Source organism: Cynocephalus volans, chromosome 17 (genome assembly GCF_027409185.1).
Source record: "Cynocephalus volans isolate mCynVol1 chromosome 17, mCynVol1.pri, whole genome shotgun sequence".
Lineage (NCBI taxonomy): Eukaryota > Metazoa > Chordata > Mammalia > Dermoptera > Cynocephalidae > Cynocephalus > Cynocephalus volans.
Genome location: NC_084476.1, coordinates 41227938 through 41254614, shown reverse-complemented (window position 1 = coordinate 41254614; position 26677 = coordinate 41227938). Strand labels below are relative to the sequence as shown.

The 26677-nt window shown below is 49.7% G+C and overlaps 1 protein-coding gene across 4 annotated transcripts; it reads left to right on the top strand.

Annotated features, from left to right (window-relative positions):
* Positions 1 to 197: 197 nt before the first annotated feature.
* On the top strand, positions 198 to 24793 carry TMEM8B (transmembrane protein 8B). 4 transcript variants are annotated; one of them, XM_063082064.1, is made up of 14 exons: positions 198 to 217; positions 733 to 811; positions 5417 to 5606; positions 5983 to 6190; positions 12529 to 12662; positions 12995 to 13263; positions 13985 to 14310; positions 17315 to 17408; positions 17584 to 17707; positions 17789 to 17931; positions 18181 to 18359; positions 23239 to 23385; positions 23551 to 23667; positions 23928 to 24793. In XM_063082064.1, the coding sequence occupies exons 7-14, from the start codon at positions 14032 to 14034 to the stop codon at positions 24261 to 24263; spliced, it is 1419 nt and encodes a 472-aa protein (XP_062938134.1). In that variant the 5' UTR covers positions 198 to 217; positions 733 to 811; positions 5417 to 5606; positions 5983 to 6190; positions 12529 to 12662; positions 12995 to 13263; positions 13985 to 14031; the 3' UTR covers positions 24264 to 24793. The 4 variants fall into 4 exon arrangements, with proteins under 4 accessions (XP_062938134.1, XP_062938132.1, XP_062938133.1 ...); XM_063082062.1 differs by having other exon boundaries at positions 209 to 811; XM_063082063.1 differs by having other exon boundaries at positions 209 to 811; positions 23888 to 24155.
* The last annotated feature ends 1884 nt before the right edge of the window (positions 24794 to 26677 follow it).

Here is a 26677-nt window from a genome sequence, read left to right as displayed (position 1 = left end):
GCGGGCTTTACTGAGAGGGACCAATAGAACTGGTTGGGGGCGGAGCGTCATGTGGACGTCAGGCCGAGGCCGAGGCCGCTGCCGCGGGGCCTGGTTATCGCCGGTTCAGCGCAGCCCGGAGTCGCCCAGGCCTGAACTCCCACCCAGGTCCCCGCCCCGGCCCCGACCCGCGAGGACACCGGAGGCCACCCCCTGGGGGTGGGGAGCGGAGTCGCGGGTCAGCTCTGCGAGCGCCCCGCGCTGGCCTGTCCGGCCCCGCCCCCGCCCCGGGCCATGGCCCAGCCCTTGTCCCGGCCCCTCGTCCTATCCCGATCCCGGCCTTGGCCCCCGGCCCCGCCTTCGCCCCGTTTCCCAAATCGGCCTCAGTCCCGGCCTGGGTCCCAGCGAATGCCAAGGTCCGGATCCCTACCCAGGTTCCCCCTCCGGTCCCAGTCTCTGCCCCGGGCCTGGCCCCTATCCCCGCTTGGGCCCTCGTACCATACCCTGTCACAAATCCCAGCACAGCCCCTGTCCCAACCGCATTCCCAGTGTTTGCTTAAGCCCCTGGCCCAACCCCAGCCATTGCTCCAGTCCCCATCACAGCCCCTCCTTCCATCCCATGCCCTGCCCTTGTTCAAGCCCCAGTGCCCAGCACAACCCAACCTCTTATCTCAGCCTTTGCCCTCATCTCTGTGTTTACACAAGTCTCTCCCACTAGCTGCCCCCCTCTCTCATACTCTGCCCCTCTCCCAGCCTCGGCTCAGGTCTGGGCTCCAGCTGCCGCCAGCTCTATTGCTGCTGTTGCTGTTCTCTGTCCTTGGCCCAGCGGCTGGTGAGTGCAGAAGCAGGATAGACTGAGGCAGGGGATGGGTTCCAGCAGGGAGGGGTGAGCTGGAGAGATTCAGGAGAGGTGGGACCTGGGGAACTAGATCATTGGGGAAGAAGTGGGGGGAAATAGAGAGGAGAGAGGTCTTACACAGCAGAGGAATTGGCAGGGTCAAAGAGTGGTAACTGAGTTTGAGGCTCAGCAGGTGGCTAACAGTCGCTAGGATAGAAACTCCTGGGTTTTCTTTTCTGGTATCCATCCTGATCCCACTGTGATTCTTGCTTTGCCTTGAAGGCTTTGCTCCTGCTCTCAAAGTTTGATGGGGTAACATAGGCCAGTGTGGGAAAATATAGCCTAAACCTTTGAGATATTGGGCATGCATTCAAACAGGGTTAAGAAAATGGTTTTGAAGATAACATGTAGCAACAGAAGAACATGGATTAGTTGCCATTATAACGTGTTTTCTTCTTGTAATGAGTCTTGTTCCAGGGAAGCTTGGTTTGCCTAGGAATAATTCCTGACACTTTGGGAGCAGGGTTGAAACTCAGAGGCCATTTTACAGATGAGGAAACTGAGGCTCAGTGAGGTAGCAATTTGTCCAAGGTCATAAAGCTTGCAAATGGCAGTGCTGGGGCTAGAAAAGGGTTTTCCTAATTCCTATCCCATACTATTTTTTTTCCTCCTCACTGCAGTATATGCTTAATAGAAAAACAGACCCAAGTTGGGAAAGGCCCAAAGTACACCTCTCTTCTCTCTTGTTTGCCCACAAGGAGACTTCATCCACAAACTCTTCCTCATTTGCCAGTTGTCAGCCCAGGGTCACCATCCAGTGAGGAAGGGATTTGGATAAGAGAGGGAGAGGTTCAACTTTTTAATGGATGGAATGTGGGAGGAGGAGGAGGTCCTGGCCTAGGGAATGTGCTATAAAGATGGTCCCATCATGAAATGACTATAAACTTCATGGCTCCAGCCCCTGCCACCTCCAGGGGGGGTACTCTTGATAGGATGGATTCTTTGGCAATAGCAGGTAACAGAGCAGCTGGGGGGTGGGAGGTGGATTTCAGTGACACTGGGGGCCTGGTCTAGTTTACAAACTTGAGGAGATCCATACACACCAAAGGTCACAGCCCCTGAAGAGGTGTCTGGACACTTAAGTGTCTGTGTGTGTAACTCAGGGACCTGTGGGAATGCTGGCATGTTCAGCGTAAATACATGCTTGTGTGTAGGTGAGTGTAGGCACATGTATGTTGTGTGGGATGCATGTGAGCCAGTTTGTCCTCTGAGTGCCCATGTTATTGTGTGAGGGGGGAGGGACATGTGGCCCACGCACATTCCTCTTCAGTTCTGCCTGCTCCTCATACAGATAGATCACTGAAGTGTTACCTTCAGAAGTGGGTAGTTCCTAGGATGAAAGCAGTGTTGGGTGCCTCCCACAACACATGTTTTTTTTTTTTTTTTTTTTTTAAAGATGACTGGTAAGGGGATCTTAACCCTTGACTTGGTGTTGTCAGCACCACGCTCACTCAATGAGCCAACCGGCCATCCCTATATGGGATCCGAACCCATGGCTTTGGTGTTATCAGCACCACACTCTCCCGAGTGAGCCACGGGCCAGCCCCCACAACACATGTCAATAATCCATCCACCTCCAGCCAATCTCCTTGAAGGAAGGAGCCATGGGGGACTCAATGTTGATTATTGCTGCTGACAAGTTGGGCACTCAGCAGAGGCAGTAGCCAGTCAGGTTTTGAGCTCAATTTATAGCTTCCATCCCTGCCATTATGGATTCTTTGTTATGGGGCCCATTGAGCCACTGGGCTGGCTAGGGGAGAAAATGACAGCCACAGAGTGTACAAAGCTGAAAGTTGTGGATAAAAACTCAATTGCCTGGAAGCAGGTTTAGGTGCTTTGGGGAGAATTGTAATGAAGTTGGAAAAGAGCACCGAATAGTGCCAACTGCAGGTGGAGCTGCCCTTAGTGCTGTTAATAGTCAATATCTTGGCAACTGTGGCCTGGTGTGCAGGGGTGCTCTGTGACCTGGTGGTAGTGATGGGTTTTGTCTGAGGAGAGGCTGGCAGTATCACAGGACCATCACAGCACAGGGCTGCACAAATGCTTCTTGTTGGCTTCAATCTCATTTCAGGAATGGAAGTTACCTCCTAGCTGTCCTCATCCCACCCCTGATCCTTGGATCTTTTCCTTGGGCTTAGCTGTTTGCACTTAATAACCCAAGCATGCCTTGCCATTTCAAGAAATGACCTTTTATTCTGTCTAGTGCTATCACTAGCAGGGTAAGCCTCAGCCTGTGTGTGTGTACCGCAGGTGTGTGCGTGTGTGTGTGTGTGTGTGTGTGTGTGTGAAAGCATGTGTATGTGTGGTTTGTGTGATGGTGGGGAACCACCCTAGCTACATCATAGAAGTACTGAGACATCTAGGATAGGTTCATCTGAGCCTGGCTAGAGCGTTGCTCATGCCTGGCTCTGGGACACAGCCCTAGTAGGGCCTGTTCAAACTCTAAACCAAAGCTTGGGGTGAAGGGGCTGTGGATCCTTTCTCAAGCATCTGCCTTCAGAACGTCTAGGTTCCCCCCAGCATTCCCAACTGCTGCTCACTCCCTTTCCCCACCACCTATTCTGTGACATTTATAGCCCCTGGCCATTTTGGGGATGGCTTAGCTAGGTCCCCAGTTCTCCAGGCTACATCATGGTCTTTTGAATCACAGGGCTCTTTGTGCGTATCTGTTCATGCTTCCCAAAGGTCATTAGTTGCTTTTTAACACTAGCTCTCTGAGGGTCTACACTAAGGGACTGACCAACATTTCTCCTAACAATAGCAATGGCTGATCAGATGTCCTATCCCTGGTACTAGCTTTAAGGAGGAGCAGCCCTTCCCTACCCCAGCAGAGGGTGCTCCAGAGCTCTGATTTCTTGTAACTAGTATCCAGACTGTTCAGCTCTTGCCTTCTTCCTCTCAGTTGTCACAGCCAGGTCTCCTAGGAAACCTATCTCTCCCTTCAGTTGTGTGCATTTCCCTTCATCCCTCTCAGATACTTCTCCACTGCTTTCTGAATGCTGTTCTGCGTGCCTCTTTGGGTTCCTGGGTAGTGCTTAGCTTGCAAGGTGTCAGGTCTTCCTTGCTGACAATTGAGACTGGTCAGGTGGTCTGAACTGGGCAGACTAACTAGTCCTTGGGTGTAATCACTGGCTTTGAAGAAGAGCACAGGCCAATCTAGGGCCTATGGTCTCCACTTATATAGGGCAGCTCTCTGAAGGGCCAACCTTAACCAGGGTTCCCTCCTTCAGCAGCCTCCTTTCCCACATGCCTCTTTCTCTGTTATTTCAAACTCCTCATTTTTGGAGTTGTCTCCCATCTTCAGAGAAGGGGATCATCAGACTAGGTAAGCCCTGTTAGCATTTCCTACTTGGTGGAAAACTTCCCTCCAGAGTCTCTCCTACCTCCAGCTCCTACTCTGTCCTGAAGCTCTTGAGTTCCCCAACTTCTCACCTGCCTTGGAGGCATCCTCCTGGCTTCTCTGGGGCTGGTCTGAAGTCTACAGAGCAGTCAGATTCCCCAGAGCTTTAAGCTGGGGGACCTTGCCTGACATTTGTGATCCTCTTCTCTTATCCAGCTGAGTGGCGGATTATCTTTACTAGTACAGCAGTCCTCATCCCCATATGTTTGCCTGACTAGTTGCTGACACCAGACTTTCCTGCTCACCTTGGCTCTACTCCTGACAGTCATGATCAGGTATCTCAGCATTTCAGCTAAAGATGACCACTTTCTCCCCACCTCCCAACCTGGCCTGCTCTGAATATTCCCAAGGGGTTTGAGATTCCACTGGGTCACCAATTGACTGCTTCCCTGGGTCTCCCTCTGGGGAAATGCTCCCTGGCTGTTCATTCTGACCCTAGAGGGCTTGATGACTCTCCTTTTCTCCTTTCCTGGGGACTCTTGTGGTGACCTGCCAGCTCTTGTCCTTGCCTCTGCCACCCAAGCAGGCCCCTTGAAGCTTTACCACACTTTCTCCTCCCCTCTCCTGCCCTGAGCCAGTATACAGACAGCCCTTGTGAAGCTTCTGAGGGTTTTTACTGCTTCTAACCACAAGGGAACAGAAAGGGGAAGAAAATAAACAAGGAAGTTACACAGTTCCATGCTGACTCCCAAGCCCCACAGGTGGAGTTCCAGCCTGCTTAGTGGCTTAAGAGCCTATGCCAACACACACACATACACACACGCACACACACACCCTTCCACACCTCTGTTTTGTTAGGCTTGGCAAGAGGAGAACAATGGTTCCTAAGTGAGGTGCAGCTGTGAGGTCATATAAAGGGTCCTGGTTTTTGGATGTAGACAAAACTACATTTCATCCTCAGTTTGATCTAGGTTTAAGCCTCAGTTTCCCTATCTGTAAAAAGAGTTTTTTTTTTTTTTTTACAAGGCCACTGTAAGGATTAAACCAGATGATGGCCAGGGCAGTACGAGACCTAGTTGCTGGCTCATAGGAGAGTGTTTGTTGAGTTGGTGCTATTGGTGAGGAAGACTGCATGCCTGTTGCTTAATGGAAATGCCCTCTGTCCTGCCCTGCTCCTTTCTTTTTCTCCTGCTTCCCAGGAGGCCTTTTCCTGACTGATTACTCCACCTGCTCACCCCGCAAGCTGAGTCCTTTCCGCTCCTTTGCCAGCACCGAGCTCTTCCACTTCCATGTTCCCGAGGATACGTTTCTGGCTGTTTGGAACCTCATCATCTTCAAGGAGCAGGGGGGAACCTTTGGGGACCACTGCCCAGACCAAAGTGTGACTGTGTGAGTGTCTGAGTTAACCTCGTGACCCCCACTTCCAACCCCAGACCACTTTTCAAACTAAAGTGTGACTTTGTGAGAATCTAAACTGACCTCCTGACCCTGACCCTGACCCTGACCCTGACCCTGTCCAGATTGAAGTGTGACTGACTGAGAGTCATGACTAATTCCTGACTACTGTATGACTGTGCGAGTGCCTGAGCTGACCTCTCACCCCTTTATAGCCTGACCCATGACATGGAACCACTTTGTTGTATGTGTCAGTTTAGAGAATCCACTTGTTTTACTAGTGATGAGTGACAGTTCTCCTTTCTTTTCCCCATTTCCCACCTCCCACCCCATTGTCTGCTTTCCTCCTCTCCTAATTCTGGTCCATCAGGTATTTCCGGTCCGGGGCACCCCCTGTCATCAATCCCCTGCATACACATTTCCCAGGGGACACAGCTGTACCTGGGGTTTTCTCACTGACCCTCAGCTGGACACTGCCCAACCGCACCTCAGGCATCTTTAACGTCAGCAGCCCCTTGCCTGGGGACTGGTTCTTGGCTGCCCACCTTCCCCAGGCCCACGGCCACATCTCTGTCAAGGTGGGTTGATGCTGCCCAGGGCAGGAGGGGCCAGAGCTGCCTCTTCATCTCTGCTGAATTTCCCCCACAGGGTACCTGGCACACCAGCCTTGTGCCAGGATGGGCAACAGTACAAGGGTGGCTGGGGTGGGGCATGGCTAGAGGTGTGCAGGTTTCCTGGTAGGCCAGAGGCTACGATCTGCAGGAGGCAACTTGGGAGCCTTAGGAGGATGTAGTGGGTACAGGTAAGGTGAAGGGAAAGTCGAGAGTCTGGAATCAGGGTCTCTGGTACTGGGGAGTAGTGTTCCTTCCTTTGGAAGTCACAAGGGTAAATCAAGGTGACGAGAAGCCAAGTAGGGACTGGTCAAATCTGCTGCACAAACGCAGGACTGGTCATGTTCCACGTCTTGATTGACAAGAGTCCTGATGACCCTCTTAGGTCACAGCCCAGTCTTTAGTCCATCTGGGAGAACACACTCCTCTTCTGTCGTCATGTCGACAGCTCCCCACACCCCATGGAAGACCATCAGAGGAGCCCTTTCCTGTTAAAGGAGGCGTAGGGCATCTGGTGTCCATTTTGACTGTTGCCTCCCTTTCATCTAAATATCAGCACTGATTTCATAGAGCAGAGGTTGTTAGTCTGAAGGTCAGGTTCAAAGGTCAGGAGGCTTCTCTGGTTTGGAGGAGAAGGAAATGCCACAATGTTTTCCTGCCACTCTCACATGTTAGACAGGCCAGACTTCCTCCTTGTACCAAGGGGATCTATAGGTTTGCTACTTCTGTTTATTGGAGGAGAGGGAAGGTGTGATGAGCTGGCCATTGTCAGAATGGATGACCATGTGTGTGGGGCCTGTGGTAAAGATGAAGGACTGAGCATGAGCAGAACAAGGATTTAAAGAGCAGGACATGGTAGAATGAGAAAGCTGGGGGTTCAGGGTGCATTTGTCATTGAGAATTGGGAGTGGCAGAAATTATCAATCAGGTAAAGGTTTGACTCAGATGTGTAACTCCAGATTGAGTTCCTTGAGGGTAGGGACTCTGTGACTCACCTCTCCTCCTCCTGCTGCAGCCCAGCATTCAGAGCAGGTATTAATAATGCCTTCAAATGAGCTGAGAATCACACAGGGACAAGTGCACTGGCACTGCTGTTGGCAGAGATGGGAAATAGGGTTGAGGTAGCATCTCTAGGCCTCAGTGGTAGGTCTGTTTTCCTGAGAGTGATATCAAGTCCTGGGAGCCCTCTGGATAACAGCATATTAGGAGCTCTCCTGGAAGAGGCTCTGGGTTCTAGGTAGGCCTTGACTTTCATCAGAAATAAGGGTTCTTCTGTTAGGAGGGATATCTTCATAGGTCTTTGGCCAAATCCCAAAGATCCTGTCCTTGATTTCAACTTTGATCCAGGGGCTGGCTGGTTAGCTCAGTTGGTTAGAGCGCAGCCTTGTAACACCATGGTCAAGGGTTCAAGGTTCAAATCCCAGTACTGGCCAGCCAACCCCCCCCCCCCCCCCAAGAAAACTCAACTCTGATCCTTGGCTCACCTTGTGAGAACTGACAGGGAAAATCCTCCTGAAGCCCTGCTCTAATTATCCAAAAACCTGTCTGGGTGAGTAAGAGGAACCTGGGGACTAGGCCTGGGCTGGGATTATGGAAGCTGAGGCCTGGTTGGGAGTGGTTAGGGTTGCTTATGGCTACAAGATTGGGACAATGGGGACTCAGAGAAAGCAGTACAGAGAAAGGATGCTCAGAACCTAAAGGGTGATTCAAAGTGCCCAGATCAAAGGGAGGTGGGCAGTGAGAAAAGGACTACACCTAACGTGCCCATTTGCACCTAGATATAGCAAGCATGGCCTGGGGGACTTGGTACTGCAAGTGGAGCTCTAGCCAGCAGAGCTCCCCAGGGATGTGGCGAGACTAGAGAAAAGAGGGCACAGTTGCACCTTGCCCATTGCCCATGAGGGGCAGCAGGTCTGGACACCATGAGAGACATAGCTCTTCAGCCAGGCCTCTTCTAGAGGTTGATGGGGCAAGGATCTTGTGTCTTCTAAGAATTTGATTAACTTCTGGCCTTGAAGGATTCTTAAGCTCTGCACACCTTGGTTAATTTCCCAGACTTGACCCTGTGGGTTCATTGCCCAGGGCATTCCTGTAACTTGACTTCCTGTGAGGACTGGCAAACATAGGAAGTTAGGTGGGTTCAGGGATATCCTTTAAGAGTCCCAGCAATAAGAAGGCAGTGCTGTTTCTAGGGCCCTCCTCAGTTTTGGGGATGAGCTTAGATCTCCCTATAGCCCTTAGTCTTTTAGCACTTGCTTTGTGCCAGGTCTTGGGTTGGGTGCTGGGAACAGAGAGATAAATAAAATGCACATTAGTGAGATCCAGGAGATGTTTTAAGGGGATAAAGGAGAGATGGCTAACTCACTTGGTAACATGGCGGAAGTGATATTAGGAAACTGTTAGGAAGTGAGGCCTGAAGTTGAGAAGTCAGGGAAAGGTGTTCCAGGTGGTGGGAGTAGCATGGGCCAAAGCTTAGAAGGGAGAACTGAAGTGGGGTGGGTGAAGGAGGTAGAGAGGTGAGCGCAGGCCAGATCCTCAAGGGCCTGGAAGTCCTGAGAATGATAGGGAGCATGGAAAGGTTGTAAAGGAAAGTGACTTCTCTGGTCTAGGCCACTGTCCTTGAGTGCTAGTCCCATACTTCTGCTGGACTCTGGGTCTGTGTTATTACAACATATTCCTAACACCCAGCACATAGCCTGGCACATGGGGGCTCAGCAGATTTTTGTTGCCCTCCTCTCACCTTCTCAGACTCATACTATTCCACATTGATTTCATTTCTCCTCCTTTCCTTTTCCCCTTCTTCCTATCCACCACTTCTGTCTTGCCCCCATGCCTCTGCCTCTTTGCTTTTCCTGTGTTCATTCTAAGGTGCCCAGTTGCTAGTCTGTCCTGACGGGCTGTCCTTTGGCTTGTGGATACCATTGCCACCCAGGTGGCTCATAAGGGGAATGGTCTCCCGAATGTCTAGGGCACGAGTTCTCCTTGAGCACTTCCCCTTCCCAGGTCTAAGATTTGAAAGTAAATGAAAGTAGGTAAAATAATGAAGGCAACTACATGGAAAGCAAAGAAGCAGATTATACATAACAAAGGATTCTGTTGAAACCACCACCTAGGACCAAACATTACTCAGTATTTTAACTGAAGTGGTGAAAATCTGCTAACAGTGCTTCTTCTGCTTTTCCTCCTCCTCCTAATTTTATTTGTATCTAGAATAGGTAATATACGCACCCGCTACAACATTTGAAAGGTACAAAAGGCATACAGTGAAAAGTAAGTCCTCCTCTTCCCTTCTAGTCCTTCCAGTCCCCGATTCCCCTCCCCAGAGTTAGCTAGTAACTAGCTGTTAAATAGTTCCTTGTATTACTCTTTCTTTCTTAAAACACTTTTTCCTCATGGCCTTTGTGAGTTTATGGAACTGCCCTGGTTTTCCTCCTGCCCTCTGTGTCCTTTCCCGACTTCTCTGCTTGATCTATACATGTTGTAGTGGCTCCATGTTTTGTCCTGGGACAACTCCTTTTTTATTTTTCCATTCTCTTCTTGGTGTCTCCAGCACAATAGTTTTAAATACCATTTATAAGTTAATGCACCCCAAGAGTTTTCAGCCAGTCCTAATTTCTTTGAATCTCAAACTTTATATGCAACTGCTAACTTGACATCTCCAATTGGATTTCTAAAAAATGGCTCAAACTTAGTAGGTACAAATCAAAACAAAGCTAAAAGTAAAAAACTCTTCGATTCCCATTTCACTTCTCGCAGTTCAAGCCTCTTTTTTCTCTAGTCATCTTCTTTTTCTCAGTAAATTGTATCATCATCCACCAATTGCTCAAGCCCCAAATTTAGGTGTCATCCTTGATTCCTCTTTTCCTTTATTTTCCCACATCCAATCCAAACAAAAAAAGTCTTGTTGACTCTACTTCTAAAGCACGCCCCGAATGCATCTACTTCTCTCTGCTTCACTCTCAGCACGCCTTCCCTCAGCTTTCTCCTACACAGTCTCCCTGCTTCCGCTCTTGCCCCTGCAGTCTCTCCAGCACTCATTTACTTCCATGTTGATTGGTGCTGACTGACTGTGGGCCAGGGCTGTGCTAAGTACTGGGGTGTTTCCATAGAGAAGGCTGGGTCTTCGGGCATCTTCAGTTTGTAAGCCTCACCCAGAGCCTAGTACTGGCCACCTCGCTCAGGCCTTTCTAAAGACACCCAGCCAACCCATACAAGGACATTCTAGGAATCCCTCTACCTTGCCTTCTACTCCAGGATCTTTCAGAATGTATTCCTCCACTTTGCAATCCTGGCTCTCCTCCTTTCTCGAGCTTCCTTGCTTTAGCCCTCTTCCTTTCATGACTGCTGATGTTGGTTTAGCCTGTTGACTCAGTTTGGACTCTCTCGCTTGGCTTCTGCTTTGGCAGCTCTTGAGGACCTGACTTCTGGTGCCCTTTCTCTGGCTGCATTATAGGGAGAAGGTTCCTATACCTTCTCTGGTCTCTGCTGACTGAACGCTCCCTCCACATGAAGGGATGGGGATTAGATGTTCACGATATATAGTATAAGGAAGGAGTACATCTTAACCAGAAAGTTCATGTCAGCTGATCTTTTAGTCAAGTCAACAGCGAGCAAAAGGTGGAGCAAAGTGTTTCTTCCCCTGGACTGTCTAGCAAGGAAATGGATCACCTCCTGATCATGAGCCCCCCCACCCTTGGGACTCATTCACTGCAAAATTGTTGTGGCGGTGATTCCTGCCTTAGGAGGTGGGGTGAAGGAAATGACTTGTGAGAGTATTTCTGGTCCGTAGGGTTTGACACCAAAGATGAAGGACATATGCTTTGGATTTCCTTCAGACATCCAAAACATCCAAGACATCAGAGATGGAAGTTTCTGAGCAACTAGGTCAGTTCAGGAGCTTTCTGAAGGGACCCTCTTTTTGTTATCCATTCTTTAACTCGATAGCTGTTTTGTAGCACCTAGTGTGTACTAGGTGGTGTGCTAGGCACTGGGGATGCAGTAATGCCTAAGGCACAGAAAAATTCCAGGCAGAGGGTAATGAGATCTTCTGGCCGGCATCTATCAAGGCCTCCTTCCTGCCTTGTGGAGCATGCTGGAAGTCATGCTGTGGCTGGCTTGCTCTATGGCATGGAACTCAGTGGGATGTCAGGGCCTGGAACTTTTGACCAGAGCAGGATTTGGACGTATGTCTTGGTCAGAATAACCACGTAAGTGAATGGTGGCTTTTGGTTTATTGGGCCAGCATAAAGCCATTTGTCCAGAAGGTCAGAGAAGACTAATTAGGAGCTCCTCCTCCCCTGAACTGTTAGGTTTGTAGGGCTTTTGTAGTTGCAAATGCTGCAGAAGAGGAACCACGACAAATGGGCCTGTGCTCACCAAAGAGTGATAAGGCCATGCAGGCCAGGGGTGGTGTCAGTGAAATAGAGAAGAAGGGCCTAGAGATTTTATCCAGGGGAAGAGAGCTGGGGGAGATGTGGTTGTCCTCTAGTAACAGAAGAAACACAGTCTGAGGCCAAGAGAGCAGATGTATCTGAGGGGCCCCTAAGGGCAGAGCGATGGGAGATGAGTCAAATGACAGGCATTGGCTTCATAAAGGACAAAACTGCCCCCAGCTGGGCTCATTCATTTATTGATTCATTTATTCAGCAAACATTCATCTGTAAGGCCCTGTGTTAGGCCCCGTGTCTGGAGGAACAAAAATAAAATGAGATAAGGTTTCTGTTCTTAAGTTGCTTATAGTCTAGAGGTTGCCTGGGAGGTAATGAGTGGCCCTTCACCAGGGTTATTAAAACAGAGGCTGGATGAGCACTTGGGAAGGGACAGAGTGGGGAATAAAGGAAATTAAAGATTCCGATTGGTGGTGGTGGTGGGGTTGGACTGGAGGCCTTGAAGGAGCTTTCTGACCCCCCAAAAGAGCCAGGGTTTTGAGTTCCTGAGGGCCTGGTGGGGGAGTAGGTGGTTTGAGATTGCAGTGACGTGGGGCTAGCCAGGAACGTCCAGGAAGGCTTAGACTGGGAGAAGGGGCAATTAAAGCCTGATTGTCAGGAGGGCCTGGGTTTGAGTCCAAAAATCTCAGCCAGTGCTAAGGATTACAGCAGACTGTGCAGTCATAAGTAGGACAGGGGTGATCAGAAATGACTGCTTAGACAGGAAGGACCCAGAGCTTAGAGAGACCTCGGTAAGGGCCCTGGGAGTGGGAGGCCGGAGGAGGTTTCCCCCTGACCTGTCCAGCAGGTTCTGTTTGCCTTGGTTTAGTAGTGCTCCTGCTGTGTCCCTCCCTCCCGCCACCCCTGCTTTTGTCTCAGGGTCTCCAGGATGAGTGTCAGTACCTCCTTCAGCCGCAGCTGATTGTCCGGCGTTTGCTGGACGTTGCAGTGCTGGTTCCTGGCCGTCCCTCAGAGCAGACCCTCTCCCCCCACAATCGCTCAGCCCTGTACAAGTAAGTCGAATACTCCCCCAAACCTGGTCCTTTCTCTCTTCCTTCTCTGGCTTCAGGCAGGTTGCAGGGTTCTCTGTTGGCTCTTCAGCCTACCTGCCTAATCCTGCTCTCCCTCTAGCCAAACTGCACTGCCAGGTGACCTAGAGTCCTCAGCATGTGTCAGACCCCTGCCTCCCTCTCTCCCAGCACAGAGGGAAGACCTAAAATGGCTCCTGTTCCCCCTGTGTCTCTTGCCCCCTCCATGCCCCCTTCTACCCAGAGTTGCCCTCCTTCTGGTGTCCCTCTCACCTCTCTTTTTCTCCTTTTTTACCCCCAACCTTTCCTCTTCCCAGGGTCTTTGTGCCTAGCTTCACTTACAGGGTTTCAGCACAGCTGGTGTGTGTGGGGGGCTGTGGGGTATCTGCCTGCCCCCTGACACTGCGCCTACGTCCTAAGGCCCCACCACTGCACAACTCAAGCTCTGTGACCTGTGGAAGTGCCTCACTATGCCAGCTGGAGCTGGCACTGCCCCCCTGGGGGCACTGGGTCTACGTGCGTGTGGAGACACCATCCCGGGGCCCTGGAAGGACCATCCGCTTCCAGCTGTGTGTGCAGTTGCAAGGTCAGAACCCCCACATCTGCTCCAGCCACCCAGCCTGTGCAGACGTCTGTGGCTGGGAAGTGACCTGGGTGGTGGTGTGCAGTGGCCCTTTGTCACGTCCCTGCAATCTCCTCCACTGCACCTAGTCTCTTTCACACTCCCTGAAGCCCTCCCACATGGAGCTCCAAGTCATTGGAAGGCCTTCAGGCACCTGACTTGGGACAGCTAAAGGATCTCATTACTTTCTTTGATTTAATCTCTCAGTTTCCTGGGGGTAGGCAGGAACAGCCAGGACCTCTGGGACAGTGTCTGCCAAACCTCTTTCAAGCTAGTGAGACAGCCTGTCACACTTAGTTATCTCTTTCAACAGTGTCTTCACTGCCTTTGGGAAGGAAGAGATGACCTTGATTCCCTCCAACATGACATTCCATTAGCTTTGACCACTAGGAAGCTCCTGGACTCTGTTCTGTCCTGTGACCCTGGATGCCCCACATTCCCAAGGGACATCAGATTCTAGCTGTCACCCCTCCCCATCCTTTGCTAAATCCTGTCTGGCTCAGATCTGTTTTCTTTGTTTGTTTATTTTTTGTTTTTATATTTTAACATATACATATTTATGGGGTACAGTGTATTGTTTCGGTACGTGTATATACTGCACAATGATTCACTTAGGGTAGAGAGCATTCGGATCTGGTTTGTGGTGGGGCTGTAGGCCCTAGCTCTGGTTTCCTCTGCCCCACAGAGTGCCCACGTCCCAGCTTGTCCCGTGCCCTGGTTCCTGGAGCTGCCATGAACATGCCCCAGTCACTGGGCAACCAGCCACTGCCCCCAGAGCCACCATCACTTGGGACCCCTTTGGAAGGCTCTGGAGCGACATCCCCACCTGAACACTGCTGGCCAGTACGCCCAACTCTGCGTAATGAGCTGGACACCTTCTCTGTCCACTTCTACATCTTCTTTGGCCCCAGCGTGGCCCTCCCCCCTGAGCGCCCAGCTGTGTTTGCCATGAGGCTGTTGCCAGTACTGGACAGTGGAGGTGTGCTCAGCTTGGAGCTCCAGCTCAATGCGGTAATCTTGGTTGGGAGTGGGGAGGTTTCCCTGCGGGGGAGCTCGAAGGGGAGGGTGTCAGGGGTGTGGGGTCCCTTACTTCCTCCGGGAAGTCTGTCCAGGTTGCTTCCACCCATCCTTACAGTTAGGGACCATCTCTCAGCTCAATTCTGGTCAACAAACATGCTCTGTGTATTGACTCTGCAACCTATGGGCTGGGTCACCCAGGGCAACCCAGAGTGGTCTAGGATCTCCCAGTTTTGTAGGCTACCCTCCTGCTCACTGACGGCCTCCCTCTATGGCATTTGTTCACTTTTTCTTGCATGTCTCCTGTGATGAGGAGTTCACCATGTCCTGAGGCCATGCAGCCCATGTTTGGACAGCTCTGATTGCTAAAGGCATTCCTGAGAAAATTCCATCAAAATCTGCCTCCATGAATTCTTTCCCACTGATCTTTGTCTTGCACCAGAAGCCATATCCAGTAAATTTATCCCTGTCCTTTTTTTTTTTTTTTTTTTTTTAATTAGTAGACTTTATTTTTTAGAGCAGTTTTAAGGTTACAGAAAAATGGAGGAGAAAGTACAGAGTTCTCATACATCCCTTCTCTGCGCACCGTGTCCTTATTATCAACATCTTACATTGATGTAGTGCATTTGCTACATCCCTCTCCTATTTTAACAGCCCTTCAGATGTTCCCTTGACCTCCCAAAAGCTGAACAACCTTGGTGTCTTAGGGACCTTGGTGTTTAGACCTCTCCCCTGCTCCACTCTCCCCTCTAGTCATACCTCTGCTGGTCATCATGTCCCTGAAATATATGACCAGAGAGCGTCTGACGAGGGTTGCAGGTGACAGGATTTGTATTTGTGCAGCCTGAGATTTACCTCCTGCATCACTGTGGGTTCCACTGGGGCTTGTGGTGAACTAAGATCCCTGCATCTTTTTCCTTCATTTTTATTTTCTTCAAAACAGTTGTATACATTTACTTTTTTATTATAAAAGTAACAGCATCACATAAAAACTTTGGGAAACAGGAGAAAACAACCCCCTAACAAAACTGTTTAATTTTTGGTTCATCCTCCCAGTCCTCCACATTAAGTGCTTTGTTTATCTAGTTGCAATCAAAGGGAATATACATTTTGGGGCCCCAAGCCTGTGAACTGCTGCCAGTTCCCATCTTGTATTTTTGCAGTGAATTTTTGAACCTGAATGGAAGAATTTATGTCCATCCTTGGGGCATTGCCTAATACTGGTTTGAGCCTTGGGCCTTCTCCACTTCGTGTAATTCACACACTTGCAAAGCCAGCCTTCTGTACCTCTTAGGCATTATTGCTGGCATTCCAAGAGTGGAATGAGGGCAGAGCCCTGTGCTGGGCCATTCGAGATTATCTTCAGCTTGGCTTTGATCCAATAACTTATGTACTCTTTCCCCAGCCAGGAATCTATTTGACTCTACTATCTTCCAGCTGTGAGGGCAGGGACCACTTCCCAGTCAGCCAGCCTGAGGCCTGGTCTGTGGCTTGATGTGGCCTCTTAAGAGGCATGGCTCAGGACTTTCTAGTGATCCTGCTAGTCAGAACAGGGCTGATTTTCAACCTGAAGATGTTCCTTATTTTCGAACTTAAATTCTCTCTCATTCTGTTCTAAGACTGTATGTATTTTGTGTTTGCTTATTGCCATGCCTTTGGGCAATTACAGTGAGGTCTTGATTTGACCTTGAAACTGTTGAGCTCGAAAGGAGGTCAGCCCCACCCATACTTATTCTTTCTTCCTCAGTACTCTGAGGTTAGAGGCCCAGCCCCTCCCCAGCCCCTTACCCCCTCTCTCTGCATTCCTGTCCATTCACTCTAATGAGCACCTGCTTACATTCCACCCACGTGCGTGTTGTGACACTTGCCACACACCGCAGATGGCCTGTTATATTTACTGTGAAAGGTATATGGGCACATCTAATCTGATCTTTCCCTCCAGATATTTTGATTTTTTCCTTGGATCAAGAACTGGACATATGGATCAGAGAACTGAATACCCAGAGGACATTTTTTCATTGGCTGCCTTCACTGGCTTTCACTGAATGATATTTTGGCATATTGCCCTGGACTTGCATTGAGGGAAGTTATAAGCAAGTTGTATGAAACTCACGCTAGCAGTTGTGACAGCACTCAGTGCTTGTTTGGTGACAATGTATCTGAGAACCGCCCCTTTGATGCTGTGCTTCTTCTGGTTAACTTTGTTCTTACTGACTCACAGATCTCGAAACTCATCATGTTTCCTTCTTTGCTTTGGTCGCCTGGAAGTCGGTGTCAAATATATGGCCCACATCTGGGGACAGAGTTTATTTTCCTATCTAGATTTAAAATTATTTCCTCATGCATTTTATCCTGTTTTATGAATTTAATACATAATGCCCAAATCCTCCTTGAATAAAGTGAGCTTATGGCATTCATTCTGTTACATTTATTCTTGTGGACAACCTCTTACATTTATTCCTGTGGATATCCGGTTTCCTTTAATCCAGCCAGGTTGCTACATTTAATCTCTCGGGCATTCTGTTATTTCAGTACCCAGGATCATTTCACCTGAGGAGGAGGGAGTTTCTTTGCATGCTTCCCACCTCAGGTCCAGGTGAAGATGACTGAAAACCTTACAATTACATTTGTCCATAACTAGTTTCTGCATCCGGCGACAGCCCCTGCTGCCCCCAGTAAGCTAGATGGGACTGAAAAAGAGAGTATTCTCTCTTGCTTGGACAGAATTGAAACAATTCTGCCCAAAGAAAAGATTCAGGATGGGGTCTTGCCTTCTCATCACTCCTTGAAAGCTTCTTGCTGTGGAGAATCTGGTGTTTGTTACAGAGGGTTCAGTCCTAAGATGGAGGTGAGAGAGCAGGTTTGGTGTGCAGAGGTCTGGAGGAATGGGCTGTTTGTCCATTGAGGGCGTGGAGGGCTTAACAGGTGCAGGAGTCTGGGGGTGGGGCGGGTGCACCGGGAGGGCTGACAGCCTCATCTTCATACCTGCCCTTCCCAGAACTCTGTGCGCCAGGAAAACGTGACAGTGTTCGGATGCTTGACTCATGAGGTGCCCTTGAGCCTGGGGGATGCAGCAGTCACCTGTTCCAAAGGTGGGGTGAGAAATGGGGGAGGAGAGGATGGGGGTGGCAGGGTGGGGGGAGGGATGGTATGGAGGAAGGGCAGGCTAGGGTCTCTAGGAAGTGGGGCAGGTGGGTGAGGGTTCTTGGGTCCTGACTCCACATTGACCCCTCTTTCCTCTTCCTGACCCCTCCCTTATCCTTTCAGAGTCCCTGGCAGGTTTCCTCCTCTCTGTCAGTGCCACCTCCAGAGTGGCCAGGCTGCGAATCCCTTTCCCGCAGACGGGGACCTGGTTCCTGACCCTCCGTTCCCTGTGTGGGGTGGGGCCTCGGTGAGCAGTGGTGGGGTGTTGGGGGCAGGGCCCGGGGTGGGAGCAGCCTGGGACCCTAGGTGACCACGAGTGTGTGTGCAGGTTCGTGCAATGCCGCAATGCAACGGCCGAGGTGCGTCTGCGCACCTTCCTGTCCCCATGTGTGGATGACTGCGGGCCCTACGGCCAGTGCAAGCTGCTCCGCACACACAACTACCTGTATGCGGCCTGCGAGTGCAAGGCTGGTGAGCGGGCTGGTGAAGGAGCGGTTGTGGTGGGATTCCTGGAGGGGGTGGGTGTGCAGGCCATGAGTGGGGATGGGGTCGGGGCAGCATGAATTGGAGATGGGTTTGGAGAGAGTGGGAGGCAGAGCCAGGGTGAGACACCCTCCACTAGCAGTGGCATAGGGCTTGGTAAGAGGCCATTCCCAGAAGTGTCTGCTGAACCCTTGGCGCCCTCTCTCCTTTTCCATCCTGTGCCCTCCCCACGTGCAGGGTGGCGGGGCTGGGGCTGCACCGACAGTGCCGATGCGCTCACCTATGGATTCCAGCTGCTGTCCACACTCCTGCTCTGCCTGAGCAACCTCATGTTCTTGCCACCCGTGATCCTGGCCATTCGGAGCAGATATGTGCTGGAAGCTGCTGTCTACACCTTCACCATGTTCTTCTCCACGGTATGCAGTGGCATCTCTATCTTCACAGTGTCCTTGTCTGTGGTGGTGGGTAAGGGTCTGTGTTTCCACCATGTTCTACACAGGTTTGGGGATGTCTGTACCTTCACTACGTCTTCTACAGCAGTACTTCCCAACCTATCATGGCATGCATAGAAAATGATAATTTTTGTAAGGAACATTGGGGTAAATGAACAAGGCTGTTTGCAACTTAATGTAACAAGCGTAGGTCCAGCCGCCCCACACTCTGTCCACTAGGAGGGCTGAGGAGACCTTTACTCAACACACTGGCTGAGAAACTCTGTCCTACAGTGTGGAATTGTGTCTACATCTGTATCATGTTCTCCTCTGTTTGGGGCAAGAATCTGCACCCGCATCCACATCTCTGCGTGGAGAGTGTTCACCTTCATCACGTTCTTTCATGATGTGAGGGCTATTTACTCTCTGCTCATGTTCTCCATTATGCTGGGGATTTCTCCATCTTTAGCGCGTTCATTCTTATGGTATGAATGTGTCCGCATTCAGTCACCATGGTCTCCTTGATTTCTCATGGGAACTTTTGGAAGACAGAGGGTATTTCTATATTGGACAATTTAGAGAACAGGCCTGGCTTTCAGAATCCTAAGACACTTTACGGACTCAGCTATGTCCAGAGGCACTGTGGGAAGTGGCGATGCGATATAAAAATCCAGCTCAAAGGAGAACAATTTGATGAAGATTAGTACAGTTTTAAACCCCATTACAGAAACTCCACAATCCTTTCCCTGTGTCTTTCTACTCCTTCATAGTCAGAAAGCTTCATATGACAAGAAGAATCACAGATATAAAGAAAGATAGAAAAGTGAGTCTGCGAATGTGACTTAAGCCCCAAGGAGGTTTTTTCCCCTCAGATGCCACATCTAGGGATCTTTTCATCTCATTTCTGGGCTCTTGACATCTTGTGACATACAGTGCCTATGAGAACTGCAGAAATCTTAGATGGACTCGCTCTCCTCATGTCTTGGCAATAAGGATATCAAAAAAGAAAATACATGTCTCCCTGGTGTCCAGCATTACTAGATCAGACATATGTCAAAGTTATGGAAATCTTACTTATCATCTGGGGCAAATGTGCTGAAACTGAGGTTCACGGGGTCCTCCTGGACACTCATCCCCAGATGAAGAAGAGTAGCTGTAACCATTCTGCATAGAGAGACCTTGGCCATATAAGCTGGGTGAGAAGCATGTACCCCAATTTTGCTTGAGTGGCTCTGTTTTAGGCCTCCTCTGACAGTGTCTCATTCTATTTTTATATTAGACACTGTTTCTCTTTCTTATTGCCAGATGCCCTTTATACTGTTTCTTGCCAAATCCTGTAGCAACAGCTGTTCTATCAGCCCACTTGTGGCTACGTGCAGATCTAATGTCATTCACAATTATTAAGAGTACCTTAGTGTATCAGGAGCCTGGAGCATGTGGGGGGAGCATATGCACTCTCCTGGGGCTGGCATAAGCATCCTGGGCATTGGCCCCAGTGTGTTCAGTTTTAGATAACTGTTCATTATCTGGATACAATGGCATGTCAACCTGAAAAGAAAAGACCTTCCCTCCAGTAGGAACACTGGCAGAGCCTTAAATGCCTCCTCAGAAAGAGCTCCTTTCTTAAACAAGGGAATAAGCAAAAGAATAGGGAAACGCTACTAGTTTTGAGGTGTTGCCTAAAGTCTTGCTCTCACTCCTGTTCTTTTTCCACCAAGGCCAAAATGTAGACCATTTTTCCTGGCAGGTTCCCTGTTGTCCCCCTTGTCCCATTCTTTACTTAGTTTGGCCTTATTTTATGCTGCAGCAGTGTCCATTTAAGCACCCACTGGTCATACTGCAGTTGACAATACCAGGACAGTAGATGACAGTCATCTTCCCTATCTTCAAATTCAGGACAGTCTCCACTTGGGAGCAGCACATCAATTCCTATCCAGGGCATAGGAGCAGACAGTAGGTTTATGATTCAGGAGTTTCAGATGTAAAATATGTTTAAAAACAAAAACAGGCCACAAACCTAGCACTTAATTTTGTATATAGTCAAATAGTTCAGATCATGGTAACAGCAAAATAACATCTACTGAACACGTGCTGTGTGTCAGACACTGCTAATTTAATCCTCACAATAGCACTATAGTAATAGATAGGTACTTTTATTATCATCCTTTTTTGCAGGTGAGGGAAAGTTAAGTTCTTTGCCTAAGGTAGAAAGTGAGCAGTAGAGCCAAGATTCTACCCTCACCTGTAATCACTGACGTATATTGCTCCCCTTGCACCAGTGCAGTGAGCATGCACTGATAAATGTCTAACTTGTTTTCAGTTTCTCCGAAGTCCTGGAGTATGTAGAGAAATACATGATTTCAGTTTAGTAGTACTCCCCAAATTCTTAAAAGATAAGAGCCAATCAAGAGATCAGAAAACAACCACACCAAGTATAAAAAATCAACAGGGAAAATATATCAAACACTGGAGCTGTACAAGTCTAACCCATACAGTTCAAGCCACATACCCTTCACAGGGCTACCTGTGTCCTTACAATCAGATCCCCAAAGACTCAGATGGATGTGACATCCCGGGTCTGTGCAGCCTTCCTCGGTGATTGCTGTTTTCCTAGCTGCAAGCCTGCTGTCTCCTCATCTCTTCGGTTCCTCACACCATCACACATAATTCTCGGTAGCCCTTGGCAAAATCTCTTAGCTGTTTCCAAGAGGAAATGGAAGCAGGAAACAAAAAATAAGAGAGCAACATTAAGTTCCATTTTATCTTCAACAGGGTCAAAGGAAACGTTAGCAATTTCTTTTTCATCCTTTGTCCCTAGAGACAGACTTTTGAGTATATTTTCCCATTCTGTTGGTGGCAACCCTGCATGTGGGCTGGATTCCATTTTCACAGCCAACCTGGTTCAATTTCCCACCTTCTTTTCCCCAAGGGGGGATGCTGTTTGATTTAGGTTGGGTGTCATTGTTTGTGATACGAATTTAGGACATGACACTCCTTTTCCTGAATCATTCTTCCCGACCCTTGCCTCCACCTTCTCATTCTCAGCTATAACTCATTCAAATAGGAGGTTAGGTTCTCTCGTTTCCATTCTTCCCAGAGATTACAGAGACCCCATTGCTGCCAGTGAGTGAAGGACTTGGGGTGTTGCTCCGCTATTTTCTGAGCTGTGGACTGCATATCCTTGCCCTCTACCCACAACCCAATGACACGGCTCTAGAGGGCCTGGTGGTCTGTCTCACTGAGGTCTATAAGGTGACCTGTTTTTTGGTGCACAGAAATCTTGTAACTTAGGGTTGCTTTTTAATAGAATGATAAAGAAACTGATCTGGGCAGAAAGCAGTCCCTTCTGTCTCTTCTGTCAATGATCAAGCCACTTCAAAGTCTGTCTTTGGATGCCACAACACTTAATTTTCCTGTCCCAGCTTCATTTCAGCCTGATGTACTGTGGTCCAACTCCAACCCTGGCAGCTACACCAACTTGTTTTTCATGTCACAAGATACCCTCAGTAGCATGGATCCCAGAAGACCTGGGGTAATATGCAGGGGACAGAGATCAAGACTGAGTCACAGAAGCTTAAGAAACTTTTTTGATCTACTGACATCTACTGGCATGGCTCAAGCTCAGCTCCAATGAGTAGATTTTGGTAAAGTTTATACAGGCAAGACCCTTTTTTCTCCAATATAGCCTTTTACTTTTTTTCTTAACCCTTCTTCCATCCCTGCAGCACAGAGCGGGGATGATAGAAGATGAGAAGAATGAGCATGTCCCTAGGATGTTTGTTCTCAGTCTGGAGCTGCTTGTCCTCAGAGGTCCCGCCCAGTGTCTTTTCTTTTGGTGGGTTCATGAGGCACATGAGCACTAGAAAAATCCACAGAGGGAAACGTGTTCTCATCGACTTCGCACCAAAGATGTTCTTAAAACCCTATATATTCTTAGTGTCTGGCATCAATAAATACTCAAATCACATGAATTCTACATAGAAATTCTGAGGAATGTGACAGTAAATGTTCTAAGATAAAGGGAGCTCAGGTCATCCCTGGATAACCCTTTTCACAAATAAGGGAATGCAGGATGCCAGAGGCTGTGATAGCATTGCCCAGAGAGACACAGGGTCTGGGACCACAGACCAAGGAGGGCTGATGGCAGACCTTGCTTCCTTAGTTAGGATGCCCAGTATAGCTTGATCCAATTCCACTTGTGTCCCCTGCGTCCTCTTTGAACCTCCTCAGTAGCCTACTCTTTGCTGTGTTCTCTGCAGGTAGGATAGGTGGACACTGTCCCTTCCCCCGTGTCTTCCTCATAGTGTGAAGTGCCATGCTTTTCTCCATGGCCTTAAAAACTGCCTTTTTTCTTACTGGCATTGGGTAAGAGGGAATGAAAAGGATCAGTTAGTGCGAGTCCAGAGAGTGAAGCCCAATTCAGAATCTGGGCTATCGGGAAACTGGGACATGCAGGGGAGGTTTGGAATTCGGGTTGGCCAAGAGGCCAGAGCTGGGCCCCAGAGCTTGGGCCAGGTATAGGGGTTATAGGTGAGACCTGTGGTGAGCACCAGGAGATAGGGAAGGGATTGGCTTAAGCTTGAGAGATCTGGACCCCCTGGCCTGGCACTCTATATAGTACATTCCAGAAGCAGGAAGATTAGGAAGGCAAGGACCAGGATCAGGGCTTCCAGAAACACATGGCTTATGAAGCAGACCAGGCCTCCACCACATTCTTCTCAGGAGTGGGGGAGTCAGGCATTTCCCAATTCTGCTCACTTGTGACCTCTGACCTTTGCTTCTCTGACAGCTGCACACCACCCCAGTTTCACAGACCTGGATCTCTGCCCCAAGTTCTCTCAATGCCTGTCATTTCTTCCTGCAGTTCTATCATGCCTGTGACCAGCCAGGCATTGTGGTTTTCTGCATCATGGACTACGATGTTCTGCAGTTCTGTGATTTCCTGGGCTCCTTAATGTCTGTGTGGGTTACTGTCATTGCCATGGCTCGTTTACAGCCCGTGGTCAAGCAGGTCAGTCCAGAGTGGGCCCTGGGGGACAACTATGATCAAGGTCTACTTGAAATCCATCCCTGACCTTTCCCTAGGGGCATTTCAAGTGCCTCTCGCCATCCTGGCCCAGCCCCTGGAGTGCCATCCCCTGGCTCTAGCCCAGTCCCTGGAGTCCTCTTTCTTTAGGTGCTGTATTTGCTGGGGGCTATGCTGCTGTCCATGGCTCTGCAGCTCGACCGGCATGGACTCTGGAACCTGCTTGGACCCAGTCTCTTTGCCCTGGGGATCTTGGCAACAGCCTGGGTAAGGGTGGAGAGGACAATGGCAGGGGGAGGGGGACGGAGAGTCCAACTGGACTTGGGTGCAGGGTCCTGGGTATCTGGTCCCAAATTTAAGGTGGGCTTGGGCTCCATCATCATCACCTGCTGCTCACAGTGCCCACTCTAGTCTTGGCATGTACCTTTAGGTCACAACCAGGACTCAGGTGAAGCCTGAGAGTAATTGGCTCTGGTTTGGGTTCTAGGGCCTCACATTCCTGAGCCCCACTTCTCTGCCTCCCCCAGACAGTACGCAGCGTCCGCCGCCGGCATTGCTACCCACCCACATGGCGCCGCTGGCTTTTCTACCTGTGCCCGGGCAGCCTTATTGCAGGCAGTGCCATCCTACTCTATGCTTTTGTGGAGACCCAGGACAACTACTTCTACATTCATAGCATTTGGCATATGCTCATCGCTGGCAGTGTGGGCTTCTTGCTGCCCCCTCGTGCCAAGACTGACCACCGGGTTGCATCTGGAGCTCGCGCTCGGGGCTGCGGTTACCAGCTATGCATCAATGAGCAGGAGGAGCTGGGCCTTGTGGGCCCAGGAGGGGCCACTGTCAGTAGCATCTGTGCCAGCTGAGAGGGGCTTTGGGCCTGGCCCTTGGGGGATATGAACGCTTCCTAGTTTTCTTCCTGGGGGCATGGAGCCCTCCCAGGGATAAGAGACAAGCTGTATTTTTTGAGGACATGGAGTCTTTCTCAAGGACACAGAACTCTTCCAGGGACCTGAAGCCCTTCCAGGACATGGAGAACTTCCCGAGGGGCTGGAGTCCTCCTGCATCCATGGAATCCTTCTTAAGGACTAGAGCCTATGCAGGGCACAGGGCCCCATCAGGACCGAGGAGTCCCTCCTAGGGGTGTGGAGCTTTTCCCAAGGATATGGAGCCCTCCTAAAAACATGGATTGCTTCTCAGGGAGACAAAGCCCTGTTGGGAACATGGAGTCATTCTAGAGGAAATGGAATCCATCTTGGGGAAATTGAATCTCCAGATTATCCCATAGGCTCAGCAACTCTGGCCTTAGGCGTCCTTCCCAGAGCCAGTGTCTGGGCTGTGCTATGCTGGGGAGGGTGGGTTGCAGAACAGATGGAGCTGGGACTGGAGTTGCGGTGGCTGGTATCCTGAGTCGATGCAGGTGGAGTCTGGTGTGTCTCTAATGAAGTATGTGCTGGTTCAGTGCTGCCTTTGTTTCTTGGGGTGTGGGGAAGGGAGGTTAGGAGGGAACCTGAGGAAATCAGCAGGCGTGATGGGAGCCCAGCCTGAATGAGCTGCTGGGAGATGCTGGCTAAGACTTTTGCCCCAACATGTACACACCCGTATCTCTCTCTTCTGGTTCCTGCATTCATTTCCAAACACTTCTTAACGCCTGTTTCTCAATTCCTATTGAGCCCAGTCTGCCATAGCTGATAGAGGTGTGTGTGTGCTGAGAGGGTTGAAATCAGTGAGACAGGCCTCCCTCATGACAGCCACCCCAACAGGGAAGGAAGCCGAGGTCCCAGGAAATTGGAGTAGCAGGCACAAATCTCTGATGTGCGAGAAATATCATGAGAATGTAACTTCTATTTTAAACACCCATTTTTCCAGAGTGCTAGAAATAATCTTTTGTCAATTTGAGATTTCTTCTTTTTTCATAAGGGGCATAGCTGAATTCTGAGGGTCTTAACTAATGCCAAGGTGTTGGGAGAATGTTCTTTCTGGTCACCAGGGTCCATACTTCATCCGTCCCCTGAGATTTCCATTATTCCATCTGGTCCCCAGTCAGTGGTCCAGACAGATGATGTGGGATGCAGGGAGGTTTCTTGTTCCCATCTGCGTAACCCTCTCAGTCCTGAGGTTCTCTCTACCACTTCTGTGCCGCATGTGGAAACCTGTGAGGTTGTCTAAGGCCTTGGCTACCCAGACAAATTTTGAAGCCATTTCTGCTCTGGGTTTCTGCTCTGGGTTTTACTTGACAAACAAAGTTGCTCCGTATTTTAAATCCTATAGACCTATCCAGGGGTGCGGCCTGGGGAGTGGGACCTAGGGCTTCTTCCTGTTGGGACCCTTATGTGCCAGTGCTCTCACTACATTCCCTCCTCCTCTCTCTCTTTCCGCTTTTGTTAATCTGGTTGGGGGTGGGCCTTACTTATTTTGCTTCTCCCAAAGCTTTTATATATGCCTTAAGTCTTTTCTGTTCCCTTCAGGGCATAGGCTTTAGAAGCCCCAAAGCCAGGAAAACAATCCCCTTGTTCTCTGCTTTCTGCAATCACATCTGTTCCTTAGGGCACTGAGAGAACGATGTGGCCAAGTGAACGGTGAGCAGGAGTGAGGGGTGTGGGCTAGGTGTCTGCTCCTAGATCAGAAAAACTGTTCCTGTATCAGAAATATTATTCCATCACATTGAACCTTACAAAGCCAGGTCACTAGAATGGTTGAACCCCAAAAGCTGGGGTTCGGGACAGTGTCAGCAGAGCGCAGAAGGCACTGAAGAGGGAGACAGAGCTGGGACACATCCCACCCAGCTAGGAGGGGTTAAGGGGGCTTCCTGGAAGAGGGGGTTTGAATGAGGATTAAATGAGCTGTCATAATGCCAAGATGTTGGGGAGAGTGTTTTCTGTGATCACCAGGGTCCATATTGCATCCCTCCCCTGAGATTTCCATCATTCTGTCTGGTCTCCAGTCAGTAAGGCCCTCAGAACACTTAGTATCGTGCCTAGCCAGTTACACGAGATGTGTCCAATTTATGTTAGCTAGAGCCACAAAGTGCTTCGACCTGGGGAAGGAACCATAAGGGGGAAATGCAGAGGCAGGAAAGACTGATACTTAGGGAACTGTGAATTGGGCCTGGATGTGTGTGTGCGTGTGTGCGTGTGCATGTGCGGTAGAGTCACCACTGGAGGGATTTAAGCAGGAGAGAGAATGATTGGATAGGTGTTTTGATGGCTGCTGTGGAAGACGGATTTTGGGGAGAGTTTAGAAGACATGAGTGCAGTGACACAGCTGTTGCAGTATTAGA